The sequence below is a fragment of the Podarcis filfolensis genome, assembly GCF_964270895.1.
Source record: "Podarcis filfolensis genome assembly, chromosome: 3".
NCBI classification, from domain to species: Eukaryota; Metazoa; Chordata; class Lepidosauria; order Squamata; family Lacertidae; genus Podarcis; species Podarcis filfolensis.
In genome coordinates this window covers 7,737,698-7,764,383 of record NC_139606.1, presented here as the reverse complement: position 1 = coordinate 7,764,383, position 26,686 = coordinate 7,737,698, and the positions used below count along the sequence as shown (strand labels likewise).

Sequence of the window (26,686 nt, the reverse complement as noted above, 5' to 3'; positions counted from 1 at the left end):
TAAGGGTGTGTCCTCAGGATGACTCTGTACAAATGACCTACTTTTTTAGTACAGCCTTAATTGCCCATTTGCCTGTACAGTCAAGATGATCAATGAGTGGTAAAAGAGCAATTTGCCCTGTTTTCCCAGTGCAAGTGGCTGGGCATCTATCATCTATCTATCTATCTATCTATCTATCTATCTATCTATCTATCATCTATCTATCTATCTATCTATCTATCTATATCTATCATCTATCTATCTATCTATATCTATCTATCTATCATCTATCTATCATCTATCTATCTATCTACTATCTATCTATCTATCTATCTATCTATCTATATCTATCATCTATCTATCTATCTATCTATCTATCTATCTATCTATCTATCATCTATCTATCTATCTATCTATCTATCTATATCTATCATCTATCTATCTATCTATATCTATCTATCTATCATCTATCTATCATCTATCTATCTATCTATCTATATCTATCATCTATCTATCATCTATCTATCTATCTATCTATCTATCATCTATCTATCTATCTATCTATCATCTATCTATCTATCTATCATCTATATCTATCATCTATCTATCTCTGTCTATCATCTATCATCTATCTATCTATCTCTATCTATCTATCTATCTATCTATCTATCTATCTATATCTATCATCTATCATCTATCTATCTATCTATCTATCTATCTATCTATCTATCATCTATCTATGATCTATCTACTAACTTTGCATTTAAAATATAAGTTCAAATAATAATAGCTGTAGCAGTAAGCAGGTGCTACAATATGAACCCTCACCTTAAAAATGTAATACTCGCAAGCATTTAGAATGAGCCCCCAATACAAGATGATATCCTGACCACCCTCTCACCCTCATCATGTGATATCAAGTGGTATATCTCAGTTCATCATAACTGCACTGTTTATGATCAACACAGTACAATGGATTTTCCAAACACCCCAAAACTGAATTTAGGTAAATTTGGGGGGGGGGGAATAATTCAGTACAAATGTAAACTCCACTCTTGAAAATAGCTGATACTCCCCTTTCTCATGCACACTTTTCATGTACAATTCACATTAGATTGCTTTTTAGTTCCATGTCCCATCTCTCAAAACTACCAATGCTGAGGCAGCATTAATATAGATGCATGCTACTAACATTTTGCACTTCAAGAAACAGGAAAAGTAAAGGATGGATTTACTAGTCCTCCAAATGACCTTCATTCCCTGTGAGCTGATTGCAGAAAATGAAGGGTACTGTGAAACTATCCTTCTAATTATGTGAAATTAAAAGAGCAGATTCAGGAAAAAGGATTCCAACAAAGCAGAGCATGAAGAGAACCAGTTGGCCATTGGTTCTGTACAGAAACATTGTGGTACATCAGGGGTATGCAACATGGTGCCCTCCAGATGTGGATGGGCTCCCATCATCCCTGGTTGTCGGTTGTCAACTGTTCTGGCTGGGGCTGATGGAAACTGAGTCCAAAAACATCTGAAGGATTCCCTGGCAGTAGATTCTGGTCTAGCATTTTTCTGGAAACTCCCCAAAGAAGAATAAACAGGCACCAGATTAAGAGTCAATTCTGTAGATAAAAATCTGCTTGAATCTTAGAAAGAGACATGCTGGATTGAAATCCCAAATCCAGCACATTAAAAAAATGAGAAACAAATAATGCAAGAATAAAGGCCTACATTTTAGGCATGAGCCTGTTATATAATGATGCTAGCAGTATCATCCAAATATACATAACACCCACCCTTAACTGCCTGTCAGCCAGCATGACTTGACACCATAGAAGCTGGTAAATATGTGAATGTTCAACTAATCCTGGCAGATCTAAATGTATTTAACTCAAACCATCGAAATCCTATATACTAATTAGGTAAAGGGACCCCTGACCATTAGGTCCAGTCTGACTCTGGGGTTGCGGCGCTCATCTCGCTTTATTGGCCGAGGGAGCCGGCGTACAGCTTCCGGGTCATGTGGCCAGCATGACTAAGCCGCTTCTGGCGAACCAGAGCAGCGCACGGAAACACCATTTACCTTCCCACCAGAGCGGTACCTATTTATCTACTTGCACTTTGACATGCTTTCGAACTGCTAGGTTGGCAGGAGCTGGGACCGAGCAACGGGAGCTCACCCCGTCGCAGGGATTCGAACCGCCGACCTTCTGATTCGCAAGTCCTAGGCCCTGTGGTTTAACCCACAGCGCCACCTGCGTCCCATATACTAATTAACACTATCTAAATAAATAAAAAATTGTCCAGTAGCATCTTAGAGACCAGTTAAGTTTGTTCTGGTCTCTAAGTTGCTACTGGACAATTTTTTATTTATTTCAACTGCGTCAGACCAACACGGCTACCACCTGAATCTAGTACCACTGTCTACTTAGCCATTATACAGAGACTGCAGGCACGCATAATGTTTTAAACTATAGAATACGGCAGCCCAGTGATGTGAGACTGCAGTAGTGTTAGCAGTATGGATTTAAGTGACATCAGTAAAAGAATTTGAGATGACAAAGGAAGATCTGTCAGGACTAGATGATTTGAAACAAACTTGAGACAAAACAGTGCATTGTATTGTGGTTTTGGCAAATGTAGTGTGATTCAGTGGGTGAGTTTCATAATCAGGTTGAATATCTGAGGAGTGGCAGGGGGGGGACACACCTCTGGACTACTCTCTCCTATCTTGCCTGACCATCACCCTTGCAGGCTAGGGCTGATGAGAACTGAAGGAAGTCCAACGACATCTGGTGGGCCACAGGTTGTCTAGTCCTGGGGTAAGGAATCAGTAGAGGACTAGATGAGACCAATGATCATCCAGACCATTTCATATTAACCTTTCTATTTTTTCTTTCAGACTTTAATTAAAAACTAATAGAAGAACTCAAAAGCAAGACCCATTGAATTTAGTGGGGCTTACTTGCAAGTAAACAGGATTCGGATTGCAGTACTACTCTGACCAGTTATCAGACGTGGAGTCCTCAGAGGATGAACCAGGCATTGCAGAGGTTGAGGACTTGCTAAAGCCAAGCCTGAGGAGCCACTTCCAGGCTGCTACCTGATGAACAACCCCTGGAACTGGCAGAGGAGGAGCGTGCCCCCCTTCCTCAAGAGTGCCTGCACCAAAAGCTTCAGGTCTAGGCACGGTAAAGGTAAAGGGACCCCTGACCATTAGGTCCAGTCGCGGACGACTCTGGGGTTGCGGCGCTCATCTCGCTTTATTGGCCGAGGGAGCTGGCGTACAGCTTCCGGGTCATGTGGCCAGCATGACTAAGCCGCTTCTGGCGAACCAGACCAGCGCACAAAAATGCTGTTTACCTTCCCACCAGAGTGGTACCTATTTATCTACTTGCACTTTGACGTGCTTCCGAACTGCTAGGTTGGCAGGAGCAGGGACCGAGCAACGGGAGCTCACCCCGTCGCGGGGATTCGAACCGCCAACCTTCTGATCGCCAAGTCCTAGGCTCTGTGGTTTAACCCACAGCGCTACCCATGTCCCTCTGGGCATGATATCTGTCTACAAACCCAGAGCCGGTCTGCTTTTGAGCAACTGCAACTATTCATGAGTAAGGACGTCCCTAATACTCCTTCACTGGCAGCGGTTGTGGTTAGGGTGTCATTTAGGAGCCCAAAGTATATAAGGCTTCCCCTCCTGAATCTTCCAGTTTGTGGAAACAAAGAAAAGTCTTTGGTAGCTAGTTCCTGGTGCTAGTTTCCCTGCCTTGTGGTGTTGGATCTGGCCTAACCTCCCTGTGATGTTAACCTTAGACTGTCAACTGGCCTTGTCTCTGGATCATGTTTGGACCTAGACTAATTATGTGCGCTTGACCTTGGTTTGCTTGGACTGGGCTGCATCTGCAACCCTCCCCACACTGATGAGTACTTTGGTGAAGGCTTAGATCAGGGGTCAGCAAACTTTTTCAGCAGGGGGCTGGTCCACTGCCCCTCAGACCTTGTGGAGGGCTGTACTATATTTTTTTTGGGGGGGGGGAAATGAATGAATACCGATGCATTTTAAATAAAAGCACACAATCTACTCATGTAAAAACACCAGTCAGCCCTCCCAAATAACCCAGAGATGCATTTTAAATAAAAGGACACATTCTACTCAGAAACTCCCAGAAACTCCAGCGGGTGCAGAATGCTGCAGCGAGGCTCCTCACGGGGTCTCTGCCATGGGAACATATTCACCCAGTGCTTTTCCAGCTGCACTGGCTCCCGGTGGAGTACAGGGTCAGGTTCAAGGTGCTGCTTTTGACCTTTATTTTTATTTTATTTTTTTAATAAATTTTTTATTGGTTTTTCCACACATAATACAAAACAATACAACACAATACATAGACATACAAACATATAAACACGTATACTTTCTTAACCTTTCTTTTCTTGAACCTTCTTTCAGCGACTTCCCCATACCTCCCCTTTCTGCATCCCTGTTATCAATCTTTTCAGCATCCCCTAATTTCAATATAACACTTTCTTTAGATCTTATTTCTCATATCCAATTGTTAATCGCTGCAATTCTATTTTACATTACCCAAAACATTTTAGCATTCATTAATTTTACAACAGTTCTTAAGATAGATTTTAAATTTCTTCCAATCTTCTTCCACCGTCTCTTTCCCTTGGTCTCGGATTCTGCCGGTCATCTCCGCCAGTCCCATGTAGTCTATTACCTTGGCCTGCCATTCTTCCAGTGTGGGTAGTTCTTGTGTCTTCCAATACTTTGCTAACAGTACTCTTGCTGCTGTTGTAGCGTACATAAAAAACGTCCTATCTTTCCTTGACACCAATTGGCCTGCCATGCCCAGGAGAAAGGCTTCTGGTTTCTTCAGGAACGTGCATTTAAGCACCTTTTTCATTTCATTATAAATCATTTCCCAGAATACCTTAATCCTTGGGCACGTCCACCAAAGGTGGTAGAAAGTACCTTCAGTTTCCTTACATTTCCAGCATTTATTACTGGGCATATGATAAATTTTTGCAAGCTTGACTGGGGTCATGTACCACCTATAAATCATTTTCATGATGTTCTCTCTCAAGGCATTACATGCCGTGAACTTTATGCCGGTGGTCCATAACTGTTCCCAGTCAGCAAACATAATGTTGTGACCGATGTCTTGTGCCCATTTAATCATAGCTGATTTAACCGTCTCGTCCTGTGTATTCCATTTCAACAGCAAGCTAGCTGCTTTTGACCTTTAAAGCCCTTCACGGCCTAGGACCCTCATACCTACGGGACCGCCTCTCCCGGTATGCCCCACGGAGAGCCTCAAGGTCCATAAATAGCAACATCCTAGAGGTCCCGGGCCCTAAGAAAGTTAGATTGGCTTCAACCAGAGCCAGGGCCTTTTCAACTCTGGCTCCGGCCTGGTGGAACGCTCTGCCTCATGAGACCAGGGCCCTGCAGGATCTGATTTCTTTCCACAGGGCCTGTAAAACAGAGTTGTTCCACCTGGCCTTTGGCTTGGAGCCAATTTGATTCCCTCCCCCCTCTTTCTTTTTCCTTTCTCCTGTGATGCATTTTAACATTTTAATATTTTACTGTTTTGATATTTTAATGTTGTATTTTAATCTTCTTTTTAAGTTGTATTCATTCAACTTGTTTTTATTATTACTTGTTAGTCACCCTGAGCCCGGCCTTGGCTGGGGAGGGTGGGGTACAAATAAAAATTATTATTATTATTACTCATGTAAAAACATGCTGATTCCAGCACTGTCCGCGGGCCAAATTTAGAAGGCGGTTGGGCCGAATCCGGCCCCCGGGCCTTAGTTTGCCTACCCATGGCTTAGATCTTCTATAACTGGGACCCCCGGCCCTGAGCATGACATGTATATCCTGCACGCTTAGTACATGGTTCTTGCAGCAGCTGGCAAATTATACACAAAGAAAACAACAATCAGAGCTGACAAGTAACGTATCATTCACTAGTACCAAACAAGATAAAAACAAAATCGTATCTTCTTGTCCAGCAGTACGAAAGCTTTCCTAAATGTGAAAGCTTTGGCTGCCCTCCAATAACTCACAAGGGTCAGCCAGATGCATCCTCCTGCAGAAGGAATCCCAAAGAGAAAGCCCGTAATGTGCTCTCACTGGTCCATGTGTCAGCAAAGTAAGTAACCCAAGATGGTGTAAGTAGGGGAATATGTAAGAAGACACCCTTTCCCCCAATAGCTTGGTTCCAGACCATTTCAGGCTCTGAAAGTCAAAGAAGCACTTTCAATAAGGCCCGGACACAAGCTGGTAAGCGATTCAGATGTGTGGGACTAGATGTGATACAAACTAGAAGCCCATCAAGAACCTTGTTGTCATATTTTGGACAAGTTGTGCATCCTGACCACTCTTCCAAGGCAGCCCCATGTGGAATGCATTGCAGTAGTCTAATTTTGAGGTTCCTGTGGTCTGCATCTCTGTGGCTAAAAGTTTGTTCAACTGGTGTAGTAGGCAAAACTACTGGCCGCTGCTACCTTTGGTTCATCCTGTACTAGCCAAACTCACAAGCCCCTTCAAGGTGCAAATCTTCTCTTTCAAGGATGGGTGCGTGAAACCCCATCCAGAATAAGCTCAGCACTTGATCCTAGATCAACCAGATTGCTTCCCACCAACCAATCTGAATTAACTTTCAGTCACCCAGTCTATCACCACCAACTTCAGACACCTGGACCTCACTACCTTGCTGGGACCTAAGGAGAGAGGTAACATTGATGACACCCAGCATCAAAACCCGTCCAGCAAGTATGGAAGATCATAATAAAACCTATACAGTGGTACCTCGGGTTAAGTACTTAATTCGTTCCGGAGGTCCGTTCTTAACCTGAGACTGTTCTTAACCTGAAGCACCACTTTAGCTAATGGGGCCTCCTGCTGCTGCTGCACCACCGGAGCAGGATTTCTGTTCTCATCCTGAAGCAAAGTTCTTAACCCAAGGTACTATTTCTGGGTTAGCGGAGTCTGTAACCTGAAGCGTATGTAGCCTGAAGCGTATGTAACCTGAGGTACCACTGCATTTATTTGGGCGCCTACTGAGAAGACCCTAAGAAAGCAACTGTACAGAAATGCACTGTTGAAATCAGAAATATTTAGGGAGGGGTTGCCATCCTCTCTCAGGGGACCATATTCCCAAGGTCCACCTCTGGATGTATGATCTAGTTGAGATCCCTGCCTTGCAGGGGGTTGGACTAGATGACCCTCGGGATCCCTTCCAACTCGACGATTCTATGGCACCCAAAGCCCAACTTCTTCGTGGTGCCACCCGGAGAGAAGATGCTCGGCAGACAGTTGTTTCCACCCGGAGCGATTAAATCCGAGCCAGAGCCCCCCTTCGCACTGATTTTCGTAAAGCAGCCGGGCGCTCGGGGGGTTTCCCTTCTCCGCTGGCCGCGTCTGACCGAGTCCGCGGGGAGGCGCCCGGCTTGGCTCGGGGGCGGCCCAGAATCAGGCCAGCGGGGATTAACTTCCGCGCCTCGCCTTGCGCACAGACCCGGCGGCGCGCGCGCGCTCCGCCCGCCCCGCCGCTCTTTCCGTCCGCACCCGAGCGCGCACCCGCGCCGGAGGGGGGTGGGGTGGGGGTGTAGCGGGCCTCCGTCGTCATCCGTGGCGAGGGGGATCCGGGCGGAGAGCCTGCCCTCCTTCTCCCGCGCCTCTTCCCTTGGCGCCTCCATCCTCGCCGAAGGAGCGGAGCGCAAAGACGCAGCCATGGCCGAGGTGCCCACCGTGGTGCGGATCAAGATCTCGCTCAAGATCCAGCCCAACGACGGGCCCGTCTACTTCAAGGTGGACGGCCAGAGGTTCGGGCAGAACCGGACCATCAAGCTGCTCACGGGGGCCAAGTACAAAGTCGAGGTGGCCATTAAGCCCGGAGCCATCCAGGCCACGTAAGTGGGGACCTACCTGCCCTCCTCACCTTTCCCTCCCCAGGGCAGCTTCTGCGTCTTGCTGCGCGCCTGCCCGCCCAGATTTCTTCCCTGGCAAAGGGACAGGCTTCCATCTTTATCCCCATTCTTATTATTTCCTTTCGGCATCTCTGCGCTTATCTCTGACCCCGCACGGCGGCCAGCTGGACCCGCAGTGCCAACGGGACCTTGGCAAAAAAGGAACCGAGCTCCCTTTGCTGCGTTGCGCCCGAGGAGTAAAGCGCCGAGCAGCCTGCTCGCGAAGGCCAGCTTTGCAGGCAAACGCCCCGCTCCCTGCCAGCAGAAAAGGGCCGGTGCGGGTGCAGGGAAGGGGCTGGAGAGGCTGGGCTCCAAGGCCCGGAGAGGTGCGGCGCTGGAGACCGGAGGAGGGCGACGCATAGGGGATGCGGGGGACAATGGAGCGGATCTGCCCGGCGTCCTCGCTCCGGCTTTGCTTATGTAACCGGCCTCCCCTCCTGCGCGCATCCTCTAGGGGTGTCTTGGAAGCAGGGCGGATCCAGGGCTTCTGGAATCAGGGGACACCGCCCGTCCCCCGCCCGGTGACCTCGTGCAGAGTTGCAGGTGGTGAGGAGGGGCAGCAGCAGCAAATGGGCCTAGGGTTGACTCCTGGACCGCCAGGGGACTGATCCTGGTCTCTGCAGCATCCTTTACTTCGGAATTTGTAAGGGAGGCGCGTTTGCCAGCGAGACATTTATTTAAAACATTCATTTTCTGCCTTCCATTCAAACGGGGTTTTTTTGGGGGGTATTAGGGTAATGTCAAAGACAAATTCATTAAAATCAGGACCTTAAAGTAATAAATGCCGCAGCATCCAAAGAAGCGCCTCTCCAACCCAGACCCTGCTATCATTATCTGAGGCTTCTTCTTTGCCCCCTCCTTGAGAGGCCTGGAGGGTGACTCCCCGTTTGTGCAATGCGAAAATGTTTGTCTATAACCAGGCCTTTGACTAGTATTCTGTGCCCTTTTAATTGGAGGGGAGGTTGGGGTTACTGGGTTGTTTTTGTTTCATTTTGCATTCTCATTTTCTTGTGAACTGCCCTGTGATCTTTGGATGAAGGGCAGTGTACAAATTTAATAACTAACTCACTAAATAAGCAAGGTAAAATGCAGCAAGCTAATGGGCCCCCAAGTCTGAGGTCCCCCCCTTTTCCTTTCCTTTTTACTTTAAGAAGGTATTACCTTTTATACAGTGAAATGGAGCTTAGGAGCTCCATAAGTGAAGTTGCAAACCTTTCCCCACTTACCTGGCAGAGGTGGATCTAGGTGAGTGCTACTGGTTCACCTGCACTAGGTGCTGAGCCAAGAGGGTGCTGCAGGGGACGTCACAACAATGACTTGGAATGGAAGGCAAGAGGCCACCGAATTTTGGTGCTGTTGAAATTTGAAAGCCCAAAGTCCGCCACTGTAGCTGGAAGCAGAACCCATTGAATTACATATGAATTGCTTCTGAGTAACATCAGGCGGCAGAAGGTCCATTTTATTCCTGAAGTCATGGTGGTGCTATGCTCCTAAGTGAGTTTAAATGTGTAGACACATGATCACATGATTTATCTAAGGACTGACAAACTCCTTGCTTGTTTTCCTCCCTTTCAAAGCAAGGAATAGTGTTTGCACCAGGCACACGTCTTGCACCGTGCTCTCTTTGAACCAAGGCCAAAAACCTCACTTGACACAATATTGCTGCACTTCCCAGCTCCAAAATAGATATGCCTGATGGACATAATCTGAATAATAGATCCTGTTCTATTTTCTTAGAAACTTTGAAGCAACTGTCCAGGCACCATACGGTGATCCTCCCAGGGGCAGGGTGATCGGCGTGGTGGTGATCCGCCCAGGGGGGATTTTGTCACACACCCCCCCAGGATGACACCCGGAGTGGGCCGCTCCCCCTTCCTACGCCCCTGACACCATAGCTCCAGTTTTGAAGTTTTGGTAGCTGAGCTGGCCGTCTCTAAGGGAGGGGTTATAGCTCAGTGGTAGAGCTTTGCCTGCACTAGGTCCCAGCTTCAGTCCCTATAATCCCCAGGTAGGGCTGGGGAAATCCTCTGCCTGAAATCCTGGAGAGTCACTACCAATCTCTGCAGACGATACTGAGCTGGATCAACCAATGGTCTGCCTTGGCATAAAACACTTTGCTATGTTCTGAGGCACCCATAGGACAAACACAGAGGTATTTTCTTCTGAGTCATAAAAGGCAGGCTTTAAAACAAACCTCTCCAGTTTCTCCTTGTTACAGCCCACTTTTCTTCTTTGGCTTTTGTGGCGTTTCTGTTCAAACTGTTTGACTAAGATTAGTGGCACATAATCAAATTGTTTTGAATTGCAGCTATATGACATAGACAGATATCTGCAAAAAGAGTTGCCAGCATATTTTTAGGGCATCCCTTGGGGTGGAGAGAGTATGATTATTTATCTCAGGGCAGTTCACAGCATAAAGTACAAAATAGAAATGCAAAAAACAAAACAAACCCATAACCCTCTCTCCCAAAAGGACGTTTAAAAGGACATAGAATGTGAATCATTCAAAGGCCTGGGAGCCTAAAGATGTATAAAGAAGGTACCAGGCAAGCATTCCACCAGGGAGAGCATTCCACAAACAGGGAGCCACTGCAGAAAAAGCCTGTTCTTGTGTTGCCACCCTCTGGACCTCAGGTGGAGGGGGCACATCTTCTTTGACGGCCTCCTGAACAGAAAATGGTGGAACTGAATACTTATTTGTTTCTTGAGAGTATCTGTCCATTGTATGTCCCCCCCCACACACTGTAATGAATGACAGTAGCATGGCATTTGTTCTGCCTTCCTTTCTCTGTTACATTCTGATATATGGACAGAAAACTAAAGGGAGCTGGTTATAATCACGGCAGATGTTTGCTTGTAAACCTTACTTTCTCTCTCCACATTAGGAAGAGAGGCTTGCTAAGAATATTAACTACTCTTTCAGGACTATGGGTATCGGGGGAGTAACGTTTCCCCTGGAAGAGAAGTCGAGAGACCCCCAAGCTGTTACCTACACTGGAATCTACGATACAGAAGGCGTAACTCACACTAAAAGTGGCGAGAGGCAGCCCATACAAATCAACATACAGGTAGTGTGTATTTCTGGGTGTGGGGTAGCATAAGTGATGTTGTCTGGGCACGGGCAGGTCTCTTAAAAAGGTATAGCACTTAAGAACATAGCACTGTCTGTTGTAATTCCCCTTTACCTTGGACTTCTATCTTTTTAAGCATCTGTGACAGCGTAAACCTCCAGAGGCCAACTGGCCATTACTCTGCAGACTCCATGACCTCAGCTGACCCATTCATCGCTCCAGTTCACCTGAGGTTTAAGGAGCGACACGTGGTCATCCGTGACTAGACATATTCTTGCAGCAAAACTGGGCCATTCAGAGGCAAGCACAATGCAGACTGGTACTGACAGGAGTCCAACATTTTCTAGAGGGAACCAGGTTGGCTTCTTCTGGCTTGGGCATTAGTTTAAAGATATGCGTCCTTGGCTAAAACACTCAGAATTAGCTGTGGCTGACTATTAACGTGCTAGCATTTCCCACGTTTTCCATCATCTCTTCATCTTTATTGGGAGACTCCATTCAGGGTTCTTGAATCCAGAGCGCAGGATTACAGCTTTTCCTTTCCCCTGCAGTCCTTGGTGGTGAGGGGCAAGGAATCTTTTACTGCTGTATTGTGCTATTGCAGTAATGTACCCTGTGTAGGGGGACGCGGGTGGCGCTGTGGGTTAAACCACAGAGCCTAGGACTTGCTGATCAGAAGGTCGGTGGTTCGAATCCCCGCGACGGGGTGAGCTCCCATTGCTGGTCCCTGCTCCTGCCAACCTAGCAGTTCGAAAGCATGTCATGTGCAAGTAGATAAATAGGTACCGCTCCGGTGGGAAGGTAAACGGCGTTTCCGTGTGCTGCTCTGGTTCGCCAGAAGCGACTTAGTCATGCTGGCCACATGACCCGGAAGCTGCACGCCGGCTCCCTCAGCCAGTAAAGCGAGATGAGCACCGCAACCCCAGAGTCGGTCCCTTTACCTTTACCTTTAACCTGTGTAGGATTTATGTTCACCCATCTCGTCCCACTGCAAGAGCAATCTCTGCCATATTGACACATAGCAAAAGCTACCAAATCTGGCCAAACTGTGCCCCTTTAAGTTATTTAATCCCTCTGAGTTGCATTTTTCAGTTTATTGCACCCGCTGTCAACACATCAGCTCTAAGGTGTTGTTTGTTAGTTATATCATCTATCAAATTTGGCTGTGATACCCACACACTCCAGAGTAAAGACCTTTCCATTTTGCAAGCCATCTGCATCTCTGTTAGCTGTGAACACCTCTATAAGATCACTTATTTTCCTTCTTCTCTGTTAAGAGCTTCTGCATTTCATAAGCCTTGCATTCTTATAACTGTGAAACGGAGACCACCTTTCAGAACTGGGCTTTGCATTTCAGTGGAAATGGAGGGTGTTGGGGGCACGATTCCTGGCCCACTGCATCAGATAGCCACAAACTGCAAGGTGTATGCATATAAACCATGATGATTGCTGAGCAGCCTGCATAGTAAGACCAGGAGAATGGAACAGCTACCATGTGCGGTAATAAACTCACACAGGCAGGAGACATGTAAAAACCAGTACCTTGCAAGTCTAGGTTTTCCTTCCTGGCATCATTGCTTTGTGCAGTTTTGTGCTAAAGGCACAGGGTGCACCTCTGCAGGAAGAACGCTGACCTGGCAAGCCTGAGAGCAGATGACACGGCAGAGTTCCAGCCTTCGGACCGATTTTAACATATCTGTAGTGGCAGAAACATCACGGTTTGGGAGCTGGGCTCAAATAAGCATTGCATTGCTGCCTTGCACAGGAGCTGAAAGCCTAGCTGTTACGTAAGATCCCTGAAAATCTCCTATGAACAGATGTTCTGATTGCAAACATCTCTGGCATGCCTAAGCAATTATTCCTTCACTCATCTTAAGCCTGGGTTCCCCAATGTGGCACCACAGCCTCTTCAGACATCTTCCACTCTCCCCACCAAGGCCCTTTGCTCCTTCCATTTTTTAAAGCTGTGGGTTTTGGGAGAGGTTTGGTTGCCTGTTTTATCTATGTTCTTATTTGGGGGGAGCATAGGTGCTTTGCCTGCCTGGGCTGGAGGTGAGCATCCTCTGTGAAATGGGTGTTCTGTGCGCCTGTGACAGTTCTTAAATTTCCACATGTGCCTCCGGGTCCAAAAAGGTCAGAGGTCCCTGGTTTATGCTGTCAGTGGGAGGCTTATCGTGCAACTCAGACATTCGGTGCGGCAGCGTTTGCACTTTGGAACTCCCCGCCTATTGAGAACCTTCACAGCAGTCATTTTGGCACCTGCTAAAAGCATTCCTGCTTAGACAATCCTACCCAGATGCTTTAAAAGTTTTGTTAATTTTAATCTGGATTACCATATTGACCTGAATATAAGCCTCACTTTTTCCCCAAATTCAGACCGTGAAAAATTGAGGTGCGTCTTATATTTGTGACCTTATGGTATGTGGCCAGGAGCACAGGGCAAACAGCAGCAGGAGCGCAGCAAAGCAGGGGCCCTCCCCGCATGTAGTCCCCCGTCCTCTTCCCCCAAGACCGGGAAGGGAGAGAGCAAGGAAGGGGAAAGGCCGACGGAAACGCAGCACGCCCCCCCCCCCAGCATGCAGCCAGAAGCAGCAAGGAATGGAGTGGCTTATATTCGGGTATTTTTTCTTTCCCCCCCACCTCCAATTTTAAACGTGCAGCTTATATTCAGGTGCGGCTTATATTCGGGTCAATACGGTAGTTGCAATTTTTTCTCGATTCCGCTGTTTTATCTTTTGTAAACTGCTTTGAGATTTTTTTTTTTTTACCATCAGGCAGTGTATAAGTTCATCTCATAGGTTTTACAGTTGGAAATTGGGCAAAGTCATGTGCATCCTGGTTAACCCTTGCCTCCCCTTTTCTACCATTCTCTTCTTGTGAGGCTAACAGTTGCTAATTTCATTTGTAAGTTCCTTGGGACAGAGATCTCTCTCTCTTGTTATTCTGTCAGAAATGTACCCTGGGGCCACTATATAATCTAATAAAAAGCAAGCGCCTGCTTCGTGTCTGTTAAGTGAGACTCTGAAGCTTCTGATTCTGACTAGGCTGAAAAGTCATCCTGGAATTTGCTTACAATAATCACTGGTCTGGAAAATCTTAGATGCATTTAGATGAGCAAAGGTCAGCTCTTGATCACTGGGATGAAGGCACTTGACAAAGATTAGCTGCCAGTAATAACATGACCAACTGCTTTCAATTCTCTCTCTGTCCTCCCCATCTTTCAAGACCTTTTGATTTAAGCAAATCGACTGTAGCTGCAACAAGTCTTTGTCAGTTGTGATTTACAGTTTCTGTTTCCCAGTGCTCCTGGCCTAATCATCATAATAACAATAAAGGTTTATTACTTATACCCCACCCATCTGACTGGGTTGCTCCAGCCATTCTGGACAGCTTCCAACAGAATATAAAAAACATAACGAAACATCATCCGTTAAACACTTTCCCAAACAGGGCTGCCATCAGATGTCTTCTAATAGCTGTATACTTTATCTCCTTGACATCTGATGAGAGGGCATTCCAAAGGGTCAGCGCCACTACCAAGAAGGTCCTTTGCCTGATGCCCTGTAACTTCACTTCTCAAAGTGGGGGAACCACCATAAGACCCTCGGAGCTGGACCTCAGTGTCCAGGCTGGACGATAGAGTTGGAGATGCTCCTTCAGGTATACTGGGCCAAGGCCGTTTATGGCTTTAAAGGTTAGCACCAACACTTTGGATTGTGCTCGGAAACGTACAGCAGTGGTGTAGCGTGGGGGGTGCAGGGGGGGCCGGCCGCACCGGGCGCAACATCTGTGGGGGGCGTGCTCGCACTCGCAGTTCTCTGCCCCTACCTGGCTCACTCACTCTCTCTGGCATGTTATTACTGGCAGCTAATCTTTGTCAAGTGCCTTCATCCCAGTGATCAAGAGCTGACCTTTGCTCATCTAAATGCAGTGCTGGCTGTGCGAATCCGATCCGAGCCGCCGGGTCGCTGCCCACTGTGGAGGGGGTGGGTGCCAGGCGTGTGGTGCGGAGAGAGAGCGAGGGACTATCTGGGGGAGGGACAGTGCAGCGGCCGCCCAGCGCAGCGCTGAGCGCGGGAGAGAACCACACCAGACCAGACCAGGCAGCAGCAAGAAGAAGCTGGCAGCGGCGGCAGGTTAGGGGTTAGGGGGCGCAAATTACTTGCCTTGCCCCGGGTTAGGGGGCGCAAATTACTTGACTTGCCCCGGGTTAGGGGGCGCAAATTACTTGCCTTGCCCCGGGTGCTGACAACCCACGCTACGCCACTGACGTACAGGAAGGCAGTGTAGATCCTTTAAGACTACTGTTACATGGTCCTAGTGGCTGCTCCCAGTCACCAGCCTAGCAGCCAAATTCTGAATTAGTTGTATTTTGTGAGTCACCTTCAAAGGTAGCCCCACACAGAGTGCATTGCAGTAGTCCAAGTCATAACAGGTCATCATTTTCAGTGGGCATAAATGAAGTTATTTCAAAACTATATTGGTGGTCACTGCCTCGGTGTATTTTTGAAGCAAGCTAATTTCTTGCTGATGTTTCCCCAGCTGTGCATTTTATTTGTGCAGCCAGCTGCACAAGGTTCTACTTTATATGCTAACGCAAGAGACATAATTGTAGGTGAAAAAACTAAGAGGTAAAGGGGTAGAAATTCACAAAGTAATTCATTGGGGTTGCAGTAGGGTTGTGGTTTTGCCACAGTTTTGTAGAAGCATGGAGCGTAGTGTCATGAAAGGGAAGTGAATAGTTTAGTTTATTATTATATTTATACTTCTGGAAGGAAAGGAAAGGAAAGAGTTTGCTCATGAGCTTTTCTGTCTACGGTGCAGGCCAGCCTTGTCTACTGCGCATCTTGACTGGGGAGATGCAAGGGCAATTTGCAGCAAAATGTATTAGGCTGGTCCTGTACTAGAAGACACATGGGCAATTGCAGCTGAAATATAGAACAAGATTTCTGGTAGTTAGGGTGGGGCTTTACTGAGAGTAAGGTAAAGGTAAAGGGACCCCTGACCATTAGGTCCAGTTGTGGCCGACTCTGGGGTTGCAGCGCTCATCTTGCTTTATTGGCCGAGGGAGCCAGCTTACAGCTTCCGGGTCATGTGGCCAGCATGACTAAGCCGCTTCTGGCGAACCAGAGCAGCACACGGAAACGCCGTTTACCTTCCCACTGGAGGGGTACCTATTTATCAACAACACCTTAGAGCTGATGTGTTGACAGAGGGTGCAATAAGCTGAAAAATGCAACTCAGAGGGATTAAATAACTTAAAGGGGCACAGTTTGGCCAGATTTGGCAGCTTTTGCTATGTGTCTATATGGCAGAGATTGCTCTTTCAGTGGGGCGAGATGAGTGAACATAGATCCTAGTAAAGAGTAAAGGGACCCCTGACCATTAGGTCCAGTCGTGGCCGACTCTGGGGTTGCGGCACTCATCTCGCTTTATTGGCCAAGGGAGCCGGCGTACAGCTTCCAGGTCATGTGGCCAGCATGACTAAGCCGCTTCTGGCAAACCAGAGCAGTGCACGGAAACACCGTTTACCTTCCCGCCGGAGCAGTACCTATTTATCTACTTGCACTTTGACGTGCTTTTGAACTGCTAGGTTGGCAGGAGCTGGGACCAAGCAACGGGAGCTCACCCCGTCGCGGGGATTCGAACCGCCGACCTTCTGATCGGCAAGTCCTAGGCTCTGTGGTTTAACCCACAGCGCCACCCGCGTCCCTTTTACTGAGAGTAGACCCATTGAAATTAATGGACTTACATAGTCCTGTTCATTAATTTTGATGCATCTACTTTGAATAAAACTTAGTCACATTCCAAAATATATTTTATTTCATTTATATCCCACCTTTCCTCTGCTCAAGATTGTGGACATGGACTTTCCTGCCCCCATTCAGGGCTGTAGCCAATGGGGGAGCAGTCAGTATCTCTGTCCCTGATCCTTTCCCAAGGGTACCAGGCTTCCCACCTGTCAGCAAGGGGGGGTGGAGTGGACCTGCGGCTTGTCGAGATAACAGATAACCATTTCATCTTAATCCTTCATTTACAGAGCATTCAATGAGTCAAAAGCCAGGTAAACAGGGAATAATTGCTTGACAATCAAGCTAACAGGGAGCCCCAGCCCCATAACCCCCCCCCCCATGGTAACAGGATCTTAGGAAAACAGGATAAGTTAGACAAACAAACCCAGGTATTTTAAAGTCATGTTGTTCTGTGCAAACCCTTTCAATTTACTCTTACTTTTTCATTTTCCCTTTGGTCATACAGCCTTAGAATTCCTCAAATGATCTATTACTCTCTGAGGAGATCTACTTAAGGTTGAATGAAAGCCACAGACAATTCTACTATTTGCAGAGACTTCTCCAGCCTCTAACTACTTTTTATGCCCTTTATGAACAAATGTGTTGAGTTGTGTGTGTGTGTGTGTGCGCGCGCGCGCAAACACACGTGGGGGGAGGTGCTGAACTGGGTCTTTGCCCTGGGTGACAGTCTAGTTTCAGCCCTGCCACATTTTATGCTTGCAGCAACTGTCAGGTAGGTTAGACTGAGAGCCTATGACTGGCCTAAGGTCACCCAGTGAGCATCATGGCTGAGTGGGGAATTTGAACCCTGGTCTCCCAAGTGCCAGCCTGAGACCCATGTTCAAGTTTCCTTAATTTGTAACTTATTCAGGTGGGAGAATTCAGCTTTCTTTCGTAAGAGAATTTAGATGTATTATTACGTTATTATTTAGTCAAATTTATATACAGCTTGATTGTAACATATCTTGCAAGTGGTTTACAAGAAATTTCTGAATTATCAATGAAAACAGTTTAAAAATTAACCAAAATGCTTTAAAAGCAGTTGCAATCAGCAGTAAACTAACAGGAGATTAAGCACACCCACGTATCTGGATACGCTTGTCTTCCCTTACAATAGTCTGGTAATTGGCCCACCTGCAGGTCCATATGGTAAGTGGTGTCTGATCCTAGAGGGGTGACATTGTGTGTGGTTTTTCAGCTATCACAATTTTTAAAGCATCTTCATGCCCAATATAAGTTGTTGTGGAATGAAGCCAGATTTGACTTTGTTTTGGCATAAGTATCTGTCACAGAAGTGGCCGACTCTGGGGTTGCGGCGCTCATCTCACTTTATTGGCCGAGGGAGCCGGCGTACAGCTTCTGGGTCGGTCATGTGGCTGACTAAGCTGCTTCAGGCGAACCAGAACAGCGCACGGAAATGCCATTTACCTTCCCGCCGGAGTGGTACCTATTTATCTACTTGCACTTTGACGTGCTTTTGAACTGGTAGGATGGCAGGAGCAGGGACCAAGCAATGGGAACTCACCCCATCACAGGGATTCGAACTGCTGACCTTCTGATCGGCAAGTCCTAGGCTCTGTGGTTTAACCCACAGCACCACCCGCATCCCTTAAGTTTGGTAATAAGCTGCAATTCAGCAACTTCTCTTTCCAGTCTATTTTGTTTCTGATTAGACACACATAGGAATGTGTTGCTACTCATACCACAGAGTTAAGCGAGCACAGCCCTGTGAAAACTTTATTTCAAATAACTTATTTTATTTAATGTGCAGCAATTCTGTTAATTCTGATACAGTTGTTTAGGTTAGTGTTTGTCAGGCTACAGGGTATTCACAGAACCTCTGAATCTGCAGTCGTGCAGATTTTGCAGCTCTTTAAGAAAAAGAAAAAATACTTTATTTTCCATGTTTTCATTCAATCTCACTTTTTCTTTATTTTTCTCACTCTGTCCTTCTATAAATGAAATTCTTATAATAAAATAACAGTAATAATGATGATGATGATGGTTTTTCTAGCTCTTAACAAGAAGTGAATTGGGTTTGCTCTCTCCAGGTCACTGACATCGGTGCTTTTGAAACTGTCTGGCAAGTCAAATTCTACAACTACCACAAGCGAGACCACTGTCAGTGGGGAAACAGCTTTGCCTGCATTGAGTATGAGTGCAAGCCAAACGAGACCCGCAGCCTCATGTGGATCAACAAAGAAACCTTCTTCTGAAGCAAAGTGAGGCAGAGGCAAAAGAACAATCTCTTGGTTGAAAGAACCTCTCTTCAGACCAGTACAAAGCCTTAACAGAGGCGCTCTGTATAGATGCTTTCGTTTGACAAATGAGACTTCAAAGCACACACTCACTTGGGGATAAGTTTATTTTGAAATCGATGGGACTTGTTTCCAAGTGAATGTGTTCCAGATCATGGGCGTAACATCAACGTTACTGGGATTTTGACATTTATCCTCTTCCCCAATCTGACTGTTCCCACACCTTCGCTATAATGAACACTGGAGGTGTGTCCATCGAGGTCTGAAGTAGGGTTGCCATATTTTGAAGAGCAAAAAAGGAGGACCCATTTGCCAACTTCTGCTTTTAAGTATGGATCGCTATGATGAACTCTCATTTTACATACCCATGAAAAAGAGGCCATTGTCCTAGAAAAAGAGGACATCTGGCAACCCTATCTGAAGGCTCCTAGCTATGTTTATCCCATGCTGCAATATGTTGGTGACAGCTTCTTGTGCTTTTTGTTTAAATCACTGTGCTCCTTCACCCTAGTTAGTAGGCGCTTCAATGTGGCCTGCCTGCCACGTGCCATAAACTTCAGTACACCTACCTACCTACCTACCTACCTACCTACCTACCTACCTCTTCCTAGTAATCTCTTTCTACCATGGCACACAGGAAGAATGCAAATTCCCAATGATGGTACATCTGGTACCACAATAGTCACACAGCCCTAATCAAGCTGGTTGTTCCAGGGGAGGGGGTAAGGAGAGTGTGATTGCTGGATCTTGTAAAACCTTTCCTATCCTGTGAGATGTTGTTTTCCTGTTTCCCAGTCTCTGAAACAACTCTTACAGTCAACAGCAGTGGTGGAGTTCTTGAGAAGTGTGTAAGAGAGTGGTGAAACGATACATCCATGGTTTAAGTTTTGTGTGTGTGTATAATGCTAATACCTGAATATGCAGTAATTCAGTATAATGGTCATGTATCGAGCCCATTGGGTTTTCAGGTTACCAGTGATATTTTTGTATGTGAAATGTAACAAAACTGGGCTGCTAGTCACTTTGGAGCTGCAAAAGCTCTGTCGCACTGAATGACAGCCTTTTGGGTTAAGCATAATCACAACATAGCTCTTTCCAAAGTCAAAGGAAAGTTGCATAAGCTTGCGCAGGGGACTGAACTCCGGTGCTATGTCCTATGTAAACCTGTTTACAAAGCTGTGACAAATGAGAAGCACATTCTTATCTCTAATAAAATAGGTGGAAAGTTGCTTCGCTCATGGAATAAAGATGGTCTTGTGTCTGTGTAACCGTGCATACCAGCTGCGTTCATGTGAATAATTGAAATTGTTATAACTTTTGACCTTTGTAATAAAGGAGCTGGAAACCTGTGTTTTCTCCCTAGGTTTTGTCACATTTTACTTAACTGACATTTGTGTCAATATGTGAACTTTTTAAGGACAGGTATCCTTGTGTAAATTGTACTTCAAATATACTAAATCAGCAATGCTGCCTCTTTAAAACAAGCTCTTTTGCCATCACATTCTCATAATTTATTTATTTTTATCATTAATTTTCTTTAAAAGGCCACTTTTTTTAAAACTCTAGGACACTTTTCTGGGAAATGCCCACCCAAAGCAGCTTATGATTAAACCCTTTGGGTCCCTTCTAACTCGTAAATTTAAATGATTTTATGATATCCAATACCATACTCAGTGTCATACTCAGAGTAGACCCATTAACCTTTGGGTTATTGCTTTTAGTGGGACTGGCATGGGAAACAAAATTAGGTAAACCCCCCCCCCCCATTGTTTTATGATAAAAATAAGGTGAGGTCTCCATGTATGTCTTTGCAGGATTGATGTCTTGGTATCTGCATAGCACATGAAAATAGGATCCCCTCAACTTGGAAAAGTGGGTGTGGTGTTTAGTTGTGAAGTGTCTTGTTATTCATCTTAGATCAAAGAATAACCCTCATGAGCTTGAATACTGCCAGGAATAACATTGATCATGTCAGGTTTTTTAAAAAAACCAGTTTTAGAATTCCCTACATGAACCTTTGATGAATTATGCTTGTCCTTCAAACACCAAAAGATTCAACACTATGGCATTAAAAAACAATTTTATGAGCAGACTAGATTGCCACTATAAAAATGGTCTGCTACCAAGCCATTGACTTGCACCATTCAAAGGGATTGATGATAATTAAAAATGATGACCACTTGCGTATAGGTTTCACTTGTACAATTAAGAGCTGCTTTGTTTCTGCCTGCAGGAAAAGGTAGTTTTCAATGCTGTTGATAAAAAAACAAAAACCTGTAACAGCAGAGTAGTGTAGGATGAATCATTAATATATCTAAATAAATAATTTCATTAGCCGTCAACACAGTCTGAGCTGTGTAATCAAAGCATATTACCAGAAGAAACCCCTCTTAACAAGGCCTCATAACGCAAACAATCTGACAGCCCTTATCCAACATTTCTGTATGCCTTTTGACAGTGTTTCTCCCTGTCAGAAGGTTCACCCAGGACTACCATTGCACTATCACATTAGCAGCAGTTGCTGGAGTGTTTAAAGGAGAGCTTGCCTTTGTAGCAGTGGTAGAATTGTGCTCAGTTCTAGTTCAGGGACCCATCACTGACTTTTCCCTACCAGGGACTTTTCCCTACTGAGCACAATTCTGCCACGGCTGCAAAGGCAAGCTCTCCTTTAAACACTCCAGCAAGTCTTTAATTATTTAGTTGTTCCATTTTTCCAGTCATTTCCCCACAAGTTGCCAAATGTGCTTTTATTCATTTATTACGGGGAGAATCCAACGTAAATGGACTCTTGCTTGTGCAATGGGATTTCATCTTTCTTTTCTCCATCCTGCAGATCCCTGCCCAGACCCCCCCCAACTCCCCAGAGCAATTTTTCAGGGTACATGGGGGGAGAGGAAGGTGAAATACCCTTGCAAGAGCAGAGGTCCATACCACTCCTGCATGGACAGCATCGAATACCACCCTTGGGCATTTACATCCCATCCCCTGCCTGCGATAAAATCAAACACAGGGCAATTTACAATAAAAGAGCTTAAACAGCCAAAATGAGCAAGATAACCTTAGAATAAAGGTTATAACATTTGGGGCTTTTCGTTTAGAGAAAAGTGTTAAGTTGTGGGTGAACATATCAGACGACACAGCGATTCTTCAAACAGCTCTTGTTTATTCACAGGCCAGAACAGAACTGAACTGAAAGGTTCAGTCAGCCCGCTTATATAGAGCTCCAGTATAAGGTAACTGTAACAATTTTCTAAAACTATCCAATCACTGAACGTCACTTTCGATCCCTTATTTGCATAACTATCTACAGTATCCCCCTGCTGGCCCAGGGCGAGAACTTCAGTACATAACAAAAAGGGGAGCGAGAGGGGACATGATAGAGATGTTTACAATTCTTTACAGTCTGGGAAAATAGGAAAGGGAGATGTCTCTGTCCCTCTCATAATGCTGGAACTCAAGGCCATCCAATGAAGATGAATGTTGGAAGCCTTGTGGAAGTCAAAAGAAAGTATGTCTTCACACAGCACATAGTTAAAACTATGCAATTCCCTTCCACAAGAAGCACTGTATTTTTCGCTCCATAAAACACACTTTTTTCTTCCTAAAAACTAAGGGGAAATGTCTGTGCGTCTTATGGAGCGAATGTGTGGTCCCTGGAGCCGAATTACCCAGAGGCAAAAATCATGCTTTTTTATTTTTTTGAAAGAGGGAAGTGGGTGTTGAAACAAAGCCGCTGATCGTTTGCCGATCGGGGTGAGAGATAAGGGACACTGGAGATAAAGGAGGCTGCCTGGGAGGGGGGAGGTAAAGACAGCAAACTTGCAAAGGGGGGAAACAGGAAGACTAAAGCAATAAGGAGAGAAATTAGAATAAAAAGAGGAGCAAAAAACTGCTCCAGCTAAGGAAAAGACACTAAGGCAAACAAGAGGGAATGGAGTGTTGAAAGGAAGCAGCTGATCGGTGGGATCGGGAGAGAGATAAGAGACGCTAGCGGAGGCTGCCTGGGAGGGGGGACGTAAAAGCCCATGGATCCTCAGGATTTTTACATTGGGTCACCCCAAATTCACCATCAGATCACATAGCATGTCCATGGCTACAGCCTGCACCAAAAAAAAATCACGCATCCACTGTTTCCAGGGGCTGCAATGACGCAAAAACGTGGTTACAAAGCACGGCTCCACATGGATCCTCGGGATTTTTGCATTGGGTCACCCCAAATTCACCATCAGATCACATATCTGTGGCCACAGCATGAACCACAAAAATCATACATCCACTGTTTCGTTCAGAATATTTTTTTTCTTGTTTTCCTCCTCTAAAAACTAGGTGTGTCTTATGGAGCGCAAAAATGCGGTAGTTATGGCCACCAATTGGGATGGCTTTAAAAGAAGGTTAGTCAAATTCATGGAGAAGGCTAGCAATAGCTATTGGACATAACAGCTGTGTTCTACTACCACTGTAGAAACAGGAAGCCTTTGAATACCACTTCTTTCGTGCTTCCCTCTACCTATTGCAGCCTTTCCATACTTTTCCTGAGGACCCCTTAGTCCTCATAAGCAACCTCTTGGGCAGCAGGAGATGGAACTGGGAATTTTTTGGGATACTCCACCTTGTGCTAGCACAAAGTCACCATTGGGTGCAGCCGCATATCAACAGCAATACACAAGAAACGTATATCATTTCATTCCATTTTAAATTAGTATACCCCATTCCTATGTTACCATACACAAAGTAGTTTACAAGCTGAAGAAACAACAAAATATACAACAAAGATCACACACCTTATAAATGTAAAAAAGAAAGAAAGGCAAAGGACCCCTGGACAGTTAAGTCCAATCAAAGGTGACTATGGGGTTGTGGCACACATCTTGCTTTCAGGCCGAGAGAGCTGGCATTTGTCCACAGACAGCTTTCCAGGTCATGTGGCCAGCAGGACTAAACCGCCTCTGGCACAACGGAACACCATGACGGAAACCAGAGTGCATGGAAACGCCGTTTACCTTCCCGCCGGAGCGGTACCTATTTATCTACTTGCACTGTGTGCTTTCGAACTGCTAGGTTGGCAGGAGCTGGGACCGAGCAACGGGAGCTCACCCCGTCGCGGGGATTCGAACCGTCGACCTTCTGATCGGCAAGTCCTAGGCTCTGTGGTTTAACCCACAGCACCACCCGCGTCCTGATATGACCTTATATGTGGCAACTATAAACGAAGACAGAACATTGCCCATAAAGAGGACCAGGGTAACTAACCAGTGTAGTGGTCCTCAATACAATTAAGGGTAAAGACAGATATACATACCTGAACTCTGGTGACTGTGTCTAAGGGTGGGTAGGTGAGAAGCCTCAGCAGGGGCAGACCTTGGTCTTTCAAATCTCAGCAGCGCCCTGGGCAAGAACAAAATTTGGTGTGTGCACACCTGCCTCTCATCTTCCGTTCTGCTCATTTCACTCCTTCATAGTTGTGGTGTCCTGCATCACCCCCTAGGTTTGGCACCCAGGTGTGTTGGAACTGGTTGTTCTGCCCCAAATCCACCTTTAGCCTCAGAGAGGACCTCCAGACACACACTTTCAAGTGATTCCATGATTACTCATGCTCAGGGCAGTTGGGTGCGATCCTGCATTCAATACTGTTTGCACCTGCAGACGTTACATCATTCCAAACTGTGCTTGTCCCATAACTTTCTGTGGAAATTGAGCATCTATTATGCCAGAAATGTTTGGGGGGTAAGGTTATCCCGCTTTTGTTGCGCTATAGTGCAGTAGTCCCCCTCCAAATGGCAATAATGCTTGTTCAGTTAGCCCAGTCATCAAATTACTCAATAAAATAGACTGCTTTAAACTGTCTATGGCTGGCTCACCAGCAAACCAGAATCTGACAGGTGATTGTTTTGTAAGGCAAAAAGAATATTAGATTTTGATTTGCTTATTTTTAAGTTTTCATTCTTGATGATTTGCCCATAGTTAGATGCAGGAGCCACCACTTCTACAAAGAACCCACGCTTCTGAAAGGAATCGGGTTACGTGGGAGATGGCACAGAAAGTTCTAGGAATGAAACACAGTCCTCATAGAGGGCTCAAGGTCAGAGTGGGGGACTGTGTCCCTCCAGCTGTTGCTGAACTCCAACTCCCATCAGGCCCAACCAAAACAGCCAATGATCAGGGATGATGGGAACTGCAGTCCAACAACATCTGGAGGAACACAGGTTCCCCACTCTAAGGGATTAAAAGTACCTCCGTGTTACAGCTAATGTGATGTTTCCAGCAGTTCACCAGGTGTCTGTGCCCAGAGGTGTTTCTGTGTATCACAAACCTTTTCCAGATGTGGACATAACAGCAATCTACTCAGGATTACTACACAAATATTTAGTGTATGAAACTGACTGGCAGTAGATTCAGGCCTGGACTCCTTGTACTTTTATCTACATACCTCGCTCCATCAATGGGGGCACAAGTGCAGCCGACCTATCATGCACCCCACGGACTAGCCTGCTCCCCTCAGGAGAAGCAAAGGGTTCTGGCCTGTCTCCAGTGAACTAGTGGCAGAGGTGTGTGTGACCAGATATGTATGGATGTTTGAGGCTCATCTACAAATCAGAAAGTCCCCTGTTTGACTCTCACTTCTGCCATGAACTTGCTACATGGCCTTAGGGAAACCACACACTAATGCACACTCTCAGCACACTCTCGCCAGAGTGGTACATGCTCTAGTTATCTCCCGCTTGGACTACTGCAATGCGCTCTATGTGGGGCTACCTTTGAAGATGACTCGGAAACTGCAATTAATCCAGAATGCGGCAGCTAGACTGGGAGTGGCTGCCGGGACCATATAACACTGGTCCTGAGATTGGGTCCCAGTACGTTTCTGAGCACAATTCAAGGTGTTGGTGCTGAATTTTAAAGCTCTAAACAGCTTCAGTCCTGTATACCTGAAGGAGCGTCTCCAGCCCCATTGTTCAGCCCGGACACTGAGATCCAGCACCAAGGGCCTTCTGGCAGTTCCCTCACTGCAAGAAGTGAGGTTACAGGGAACCAGGCAGTGGGCCTTCTCAGTAGTGGTGGCTGCCCTGTGGAACGCCCTCCCAACAGATGTCAAGGAAATTGGCAACTATCCTATTTTTAAAAGACATCTGAAGGCAGCCCTGTTTAGGGAAGTTTTTAATGTTTAATCCTGTATTGTGTTTTTAATATTTGATTGGGAGCCGCCCAGAGCGGGCTCAGTGCTGCCCAGTGGGGAAACTCAGCCAGATGGGCGAGGTATAAATAAATTATTATTATTATTAGCTTCCCTCCCCGACATCTACAACATGGGCAATCGTAACACTGACTTGCCTCCCAGGTTTGCTGTGAGGATTACAACAGGATAATGCATATGAAGTGCTTTGAGCACTTGAAAGCACAACAAAAATCTTAGATATTATTCTTTATTTGATACCACTCTCTTCCATTTCCTCATTTCCATTTCCTCTTCCTCACACCCATAACCCATCTCTGTTTCTGCTTATTTCTTTCCTATCCAAAAGGTTCCCTTAAGCACCAGCATGAGCCCATGGCTTTGTATTCCCGCCCCCCGTCATCCATTACACAACCACAAAATAATCCCTTCTCCTGTCCTTGC

General features: G+C 45.9%; 1 protein-coding gene across 1 annotated transcript; it reads left to right on the top strand.

Moving 5' to 3' along the window:
• The first annotated feature begins 7,438 nt into the window (after positions 1 to 7,438).
• On the top strand, positions 7,439 to 20,420 carry CNRIP1 (cannabinoid receptor interacting protein 1). Its single transcript, XM_083606787.1, has 3 exons — positions 7,439 to 7,893; positions 10,874 to 11,018; positions 18,865 to 20,420. The coding sequence occupies exons 1-3, from the start codon at positions 7,715 to 7,717 to the stop codon at positions 19,027 to 19,029; spliced, it is 489 nt and encodes a 162-aa protein (XP_083462913.1). The 5' UTR covers positions 7,439 to 7,714; the 3' UTR covers positions 19,030 to 20,420.
• The last annotated feature ends 6,266 nt before the right edge of the window (positions 20,421 to 26,686 follow it).